The 7,907-nt window shown below is 34.6% G+C and overlaps 1 protein-coding gene across 1 annotated transcript; it reads right to left on the bottom strand.

The window, feature by feature from the left end:
• Positions 1-236: 236 nt before the first annotated feature.
• On the bottom strand, positions 237-6,012 carry LOC143561819 (transcriptional elongation regulator MINIYO-like). Its single transcript, XM_077049793.1, has 10 exons — positions 5,819-6,012; positions 4,864-5,680; positions 4,668-4,771; positions 4,188-4,372; positions 3,889-3,994; positions 3,540-3,803; positions 3,272-3,460; positions 1,003-3,177; positions 681-890; positions 237-597 (listed from the first exon to the last, which is right to left on the bottom strand). Exons 1-10 carry the CDS (start codon positions 5,999-6,001, stop codon positions 406-408), a joined length of 4,425 nt encoding a protein of 1,474 aa, XP_076905908.1. The 5' UTR covers positions 6,002-6,012; the 3' UTR covers positions 237-405.
• Between the last annotated feature and the right edge of the window lie 1,895 nt (positions 6,013-7,907).

Here is a 7,907-nt window from a genome sequence, read left to right as displayed (position 1 = left end):
GGATAAATTGCATCTTTGGGTTATTGTGAATATTTACACATGCAATTAGCATGTAAACGAAGCAAGCTTTCTTGAATTGTTCGACAGAAAGTTCGTTTATTTTATAAATAAACAAACATTAACACACATTTTGTATTTGTATGTTCATCAACATTCATCACTAGATAAATAATATCAAATTTGTTTTCTGAAACTAGAAAAACATTTTGCCCATAATCAAATCCCTGATAAAACCATCACAGATTACTTCCATTCACCATGAAAATTAAGAATCCATGGCTCTAATGTTCTTGTAAGAATTCCATAAACCATTGGAACCTTAAACATCCAAACATTTTCCAGTTTCAACATGATCTTTTCCAAGCCCCTTACCAAAAATCTACATGCAACATTTCATCAAGAAAACTATTTATCTTTCAGGATAACTTTCTTGAGCTTTTCAACTACACTCAAAAGTGTGGAATTCCCTTCACAGGCTTCACTCAATATTGTAAGCCTCCTTGCAATTTCCGAACCCTGCAATGACCTGTTTTCTGTTTGTTCCAGTTTTTGATAACTTGCCGGCTTCTCATATTGTATAAGTTTTACAATCATCCCCTATCATAATAAACATAAAATTTATTATATCTTCAAAATCTATGAAACAAAATAAAAAGAAACCTTTAATACAGAAAGCATACCTCATGGTCTGATTTTCGGGAATAATCACGAAGAGTAGATTTGGCCAGTTTATTTCTTAATGAATTTTTGTCACCGGAATGATCACCAAATATGAAGTATGATAAATGATGAACAACCAATGTGAATGCAACTGAATTTCTAGTTAGTGATCTGTCGAGAGAACCAGAAACCCATGACTTCACATATGCTTCCAGTATCATTTCATTGTCCTGTTAATTAACAAATTTCCTACCAAGTTAAAACAGGAATGAAAGTTCACTTCTTGAATATCATTTTTTATTCAATACAACAATAGATTGTTAATAAAACAATATTTCTTACTTCCAGAGGTTCTAGATATCCTGCTTCCCGGGCTAAGCATTTTTCCAGTGGTGGCAAAAGCTCGAGAGCCCTAATATTTGATAAGGCGTTCCAAACAGCAAGTCGAACTGGAGCTCCAACACAACGATGTAAATACATTGAAACTTGCCTACCGAATAACAAGTCACCATACGATGCACCAGCAAAACTCTCCACTAAAGTTTCTACAAATGTGGAGTAACTGTCGTGTATCTCCTTGTCAAACTTTAAAAAGTCAACACTATTAGTCAATCCAAATTCCAACAGCTTTTTATCAAGACTCTGCCCATATAACTCCTGTAAATTACTGTAAACGTCTCGCGTCTTCTCGTCTTCAAGAATATCCATCCCGGTAAATAAAGTTACAGATAAAGCATGCAGTTTCCAAATAACTGGCACGTTCTTGATCGAGTAGGAATTAGAAGAAACCTGATTAGATATTGCTTCAAGACCTAAAATAAAGAAAAGCCCACTTTTGGAAACTTCCAGGAAGTTAGGTTTGACCGGTAGGTTAACCAATTTGGTGTGGTCAACGGTTGAGATTGGACTGAGAAACCAATGATCAGGAAGTGGTAGCCTCTGATGAGCCCATTCCGTTACCAAAGAAGTGTTTGCTGACGGGTCAACGTCTTCTTGAATGGTGTTAAGAGAAAACTTGCTCTTTTTTGAGCCTCCGTGTTGACCATCTCTAGTTTTGACTTTTGACTTTGACTTCTTTACATGCAACCATCTGTTTTTAAAATGAGAAATTAGATTCTCACTGAACATTAAGTACTCTTCTTCTGTATACTTCCATCCAAATGTTAATGATCGGCGGATACCAAAATCAAGATATTTGAGATTTTGTGGTTGTAGCAAGATATCTAGCGCTTTTTCCAATATGAATCCATCCATGGGCCCAACAAGTAAACATAAGCCAAAAGCACAATTAAATCTTTCCATATTTATGTTTCTCTCTTCAGCAGTAGGGTTTTCTTTCTTTTTAACAGACTCAACCAATAAGATCTCAAGCAACTGAAGAACCAATCTTGCATCCATTTGGGCCACCAGAATGTTTAAAGACCAGAACCCGCCACCAGCAGCCCCCCATCCAACACCGACACCTGGTGCAGGACCACCTCTACCAAACATCTCAACAGATTGCATGAGTTGACCCGAAGAAGAAGGCAACTTCATGAAAGCTGTCAGTAACGTTGTCATCTCAGGTATAGAACGCTTGAGTATACCATCAGTAAGAATACTATCAGCATTCTCCAAACTCTGGTGGTCAATCGATGAATCGTTAACCTCGGTTTTAGCTAGCTTTATCAGTTTATTAACTGTATTAACAGTCTCTAACAGCCCGTTTAGACAACATACAGAGGCTAATGATGTTTCTTGATTACTTTGATGTCTATATTGACTCAGAAGCCCGAGAAACGAGCCAACATGATTAACATCACTTCTGTTAAAGCTCAAAAACCGATTCTTAATCAAGTGTAATCCAATTTTTGGGATGAAATCAGGTAGCCATGGAAGATTCCCACTTAAAATGGAGTTATCCTCTGGAACCACACTTTTTAGAACACCAAAGAGAAAGCGAAAAACCACAGATATTACCCATAAAACAGAAGTCAAAGTCAACCCGTCATTTTCCGCACGTCCAGACAACCATAATAAGATAGATAAATAAGGATCGGTTTCCAAAGATACCCACTGAAGTGCCAAATCAATCATGGGGCCCACATGTGTCCAACACCAAGTCTCTGTGTCATTCATGGGCTCGTCTGTTGACTGGTCAACCTTCTGTGAAGAGTAAAAGTTTGGGAGTGTTCTGGTCAAAGCCTCCAGGACCAGATATGATTCCTTACTGATGGCAGTGAATTCTTGAATTATATTTTTGCCCATGAATTTTTCAAATGTGGGAATGTCTAACCAGATGCAAAGAGCTGGAAGCAGGTCTGAAAAGTGAGATACACAACACCCGTATTGAATGCAGACCCTCCAAAAACGTAACTGTTCAACCAGTAAAGCTGATAAAAGTTTGAATTTTTCTGTTTCAATATTCATCCAGTGATCTGGAGGAAGTGCACAACGGTATAAATGCCACGTCAGCTTCTGGAAAGTTCCATTGTTCACAAATTCCACACACGTTTTTTTCTCTGATCGAGCCAGTACCTTTTAAGATAAAAGATTTAGAAAACATTTTGGCTTCATAACTAATCCAAACTGCTTAGAATATTAGATGAAGATGGTGTAGATGGGTGCATACCTTCATTAAGATAACAGATTTTATCTTTGAATAGTCAACTCCGGTTTGGTTTTTTGTAGTGAACCTGTGAACAATAACTTGGACTAGCCTCTCACACTTCATAATTGCATCTGCACATGTAGGGGAATGTCTTGCTATTGCAACGAGTATTGAAATTAGGCTTTCTTCCAAAGTTGCTGATGGGTCAGACTGAGAACATACAGAACAATTTATCGGTCATGTAGCATTCGACCAAAAAGTCAAACTAGAGTGATTTAATCATTCTTACCTCAAACAGATAACGAATTCTTGGAAGGATTCCCATTCTAACTAAGCCTGCTGCAATATCTTGTGTTGCAACCACCATGTCATCTTTTATTGTGTGTTCATCTTCAGCATCTTCTTCATCTTTGATAATCTTATCGAAAGGAAAAATGTTTGAAGGTTTAGTGTTGTATTTCCAAAACCCACCATGAAGAAAACCAACATCAATGTTCGGTCTACTTCTAAATATGGGAGCTGTACAGACATTCTTCTCAAAAATTCCTGTTTTCTGGAATAAAAAAGTGTATCTTGTGAAAAATTAGTTATGACAAAAATAACTGATAAGCTGAGTTGAGTAAAGTAAGTAACTTTACCTCAGAGATATCAAACAAGAGTTCATTGAAATTGTAGCTCAGGACACACTGAATGACTATTGCACAAGCGATAACCACAGAATTATGGTTATCATCAAGACACATCCTACAAGTCACAAAACATAAGTTAAATATGCTATATATTATTCTCTATGAAATCAAAAGCATGACAAAAAAATTGAATTTGGCTTGATTATTATGTTGAACTTCATGACAGATGGCAAGAAAATCCATATTTAGATTAATATATATGAAGTCATGGGTTGAATCCTTCCAAAAAATCTTGAGCATAAGCTTACCTGAGTGCTAAAGCAAGTTCAGGTTCTGGGCCTAGAGCAAAAGCCCAAAGAGCCTCCCAGTCAACATTTTTGTTATGATTACCAACTTTCAAAGTTGACCCTGTCTGGTTCTTGATAATATTATCTTGTGCTTTATAAAGAACAGATGCCAGAAGATGCAAAGCAAGAGCCCTTTGTCCAGGAATCTTATATACAAATAGCACGAGAGCAAGTAAGAATATTACTGGTTCATATTGTTACGTCAAGGTTAATGGAAACGACCATTATTCTCTGTAGTATCAATATCAAACAGACAGCTTTTCAATTGCAAATGATGCATGAATATTTTGCAAGTATTTGAGAAACAACTTAAAACCACATTGAAGGTTCAAAAGATAATATAATGTAATAAAGTAGTCTGCCTGACAGTATAAGTGAAAAGATTATAATTATTTTTAGTGTGTGTGTGGGTATAGGAACAAATTAAGTAATATAACTGACCACACTTCTAGTGAGAGCAATTGCTTCTTTGATGGTGTAACCAAGAGCTCCAGGGTCTCCCTCGGTTCGAAGAAAGTCACGTTCAGAAGCATTTTCAACACTACCTGGAAAGAGATTAGTTGTATAGCCATTAAGTATACATTGACAGATAAACAATAATCTCATAAGAAAATGCAAGTGAAAGTAGCATAGGTACCTGATACCTGACCGTAATCATTAACAAGATCCCCATCTAAAGAAAATCTCAAATCCCTTGCAGCCTCAACATTTGTGCTCCATGTATCCCACAAACTGGTAGCGGATGAGTTTACTTCTTTATTCTCTAACTCTTTCTGTATTTGATCTGGGCTTGTAATAATCATGCTATGAGCATTATCAGTCATTGATTCCTTGCTTTTACTTTCACTGAATGCTTCAGCAATGGAGCCAATAGCAGCAGAGGTGATAGAAGTATTCTTTTTCATTTTGTTTTGCCCTCGTTTTTGTAATATCTTTATTACTTCAGGACTCATCTTCTTCATTATCTCAGCCTGTGCCTCTGCAATCTCATCAGTTGACATTTCTTCCAACCGAGCACGATTCTCAGCATCAATCTCAGTCTCGATACTTGTAGAACCATGTTCAATAGGTGCAGATACATGAACAGGATTGGAGGTTGTGTTGTTTGACTTGACGGTGGATCGTATGCCATTGCCATCAATGGCAGCATTGCCTGTGTTATGGTCATGGGTATTCACTACTTGTGATTTTGCGGTGTTAAATTCCTTTTTGACATCATGTGATTTTGCGTTTCCGTCAGATTTGTGGTCTTTCTTGTTATACAAACTGACATCGTCCTCATTATTGACTATCTCTTTCCAGCGTCTGAAATCCAAACCTTTTTTCTGCTTCCTTTGAATAGGATTAGCCTCAGCTGCAACCAGATTGAACTTTGTAAGATCTTCACATTCTTCCTCATCATCATCATCTTTATCTTTATCTATAACATGGTTGCTAGCCCTCGGAACCCAATGCTTTCAAAGATCAAACATATACACGCATCAGATAACTTGATCCATTTGGTTATTTTTAAAAGTATCTAATCTAAAAATAAGATGTAATGTATATATTAGGCTAACTGAATTAAAAGTCGTAGAAATGGGCAATCTTACAGGTGCGTGTGAGCGGTGTCGAGCAAGCGGAAAGGGAAGAAGAGTGAGCTGAGGCTGTGACACCGCCTGATTGACCTCCTTTTCAACTATACCGCCCATTACCAACTCACTCAGGTTAAACGTCGTCTTCTTCCGTCCAGAGGACGAATTCTCCTCACCGTTTCTGTCTGATTTCTGCTTCATTTTTAATTTTCCAAACTCGAGTAGTATAAATTATTATTATTATTATTATTATTAAGCCTTTTGGCTCGTGATTACCGACGGAGCAAACTGAATTGGGGGGCGAAGACGAACGAGGGTTTTGACTAAATGAGGACTGAGACTCTCTTTTTATACCTTTTGTTTTACTTAATTACATATATTGTCCCTATACTTAATTCTATCTTCTTCTTATTATATTATGCATCTTTCTATTATTCATTTTAAGCTCACCATTTCATCCATCAACCTCCCATATGGTATCGGGTTTAATACTTTAAACAGACACGAAAACACTCGGAAGCGGATTCGAAATTGAGGTTTCAATTTGCTTTTCAAAAACTCGAACTCAGTTTGCTACAAATTTGATTTAGTAATTGGGTTTTGAATCAAAAATGAATTTGATATCTTAAATTAGATACGAATTTAATAAATTATATGTGTGTATGAATAAATACTTTTAATTAAATTAATCATATTTGGCCTAGTTATTTAATATTAAGCCCAATGTCTAATGTTCTTTTAGAATTCGGATTATTCAAACTGAATAATGGAGTTCGAATCCAAGTTTAAGAAAATCAAAATTCAAATGATTTGAGTAGTTTGAATATTCGAAATTTGATTTGTAGAACACCAACACTTGGATTGCTTAATAATTTTCATAAATAGTACCTCGATATCATTATCTTCGTAAATGGTTCCAATGATAAAAATAGTCAAAAGTCATTTTGGTATTTAAAAAAAAAGGAAATTGTAACACGTGAGTTGGTGGAAAAAACAAAGCCGTCATACCCTAAGAAGAATAATTTGTGTAATTAATGAGGGTTAAGGACACTAGTTGCAATTCTATGTTCACATTATAACGAGAAAAGTGTAATTTATTCTTCTATACTAGGTATTGACCCGTGTATGACATGGGTGAAAATATAGAAATCGTCAACTAAAGATATATTTAAGATAACAAAAGTTTGTTTTATGTGTTTATTGAGAGAATTATTTGATATATTTGCAATTCATATTTGTATGTAAACAAAGTACTTAAAAACATAAACTTACTAAAAAAGAAGACTCATGGTACATTGTTTGGAAACATAAGTTAAAACTTTTAAGAATTACAAATTCATAAACATCTAAATATTTCCTTATAAACCATATTTATTGTCTTGTTTGTAACTTTACATTGCTTATCCAAAGTAAACATTTTAACACAATCTTTACTCTTCTCTTTTGATAAAGCAACATATAGTTTACCATAAGTAAAAACAAGTCTCCCATATATATTCCAACTCTTGCTAGATATTTGCTTTTAGTTGTTACAATTATACCGCATTTATCTGTTGTGTCACCAATATCACCAATAATTAACGCTACAACTTTAGAAGTTTTTGCATGTTGTAATTCCTTGCATATTTTTGTCTAGTTCCAATAATGCACAATTTTAAATCCATAACGGGGTCGTTTTTATAACAATCCGTTACCATCTGTTATCCTTAAACCAAAGGATTTTGAGAATCCAACAATTTCTTCAACTAATTCATTATTTCTTTATCTAACATTTCCAAACTTGATTCTAAGTCGTTTCATAAGAAAATGATTATTTGTTAAAAATAATTTAATTAAATTACTTATAATTTAGATTGTTCATAAAAATATTAAAAATAATAAATGGTGTTTTGAAGATCCACTTTGAGTCGTAACAATTATGATATGTAATACGTAAATTCATTTATTTTATATAATAATCTTTATTTATGACTTTTTTAATAAGTTTTTGATATATTTATGTACTATCATTTCTAAGTGGCAAACCAAAATTTGTTGTGATTTATTTTAAAATAAAACACTTATACTGATATTAATATATTACATTTTGTGTGTGTAAAAATGATAT

The sequence above is a fragment of the Bidens hawaiensis genome, unplaced genomic scaffold, assembly GCF_021521415.1.
Source record: "Bidens hawaiensis isolate Kalapana, Puna unplaced genomic scaffold, B.hawaiensis_p1.1 tig00020805_1, whole genome shotgun sequence".
Classification (NCBI taxonomy): domain Eukaryota; kingdom Viridiplantae; phylum Streptophyta; class Magnoliopsida; order Asterales; family Asteraceae; genus Bidens; species Bidens hawaiensis.
Note: the sequence above shows the minus strand (reverse complement) of the source record. Positions and strands in the feature narration are given on the sequence as shown.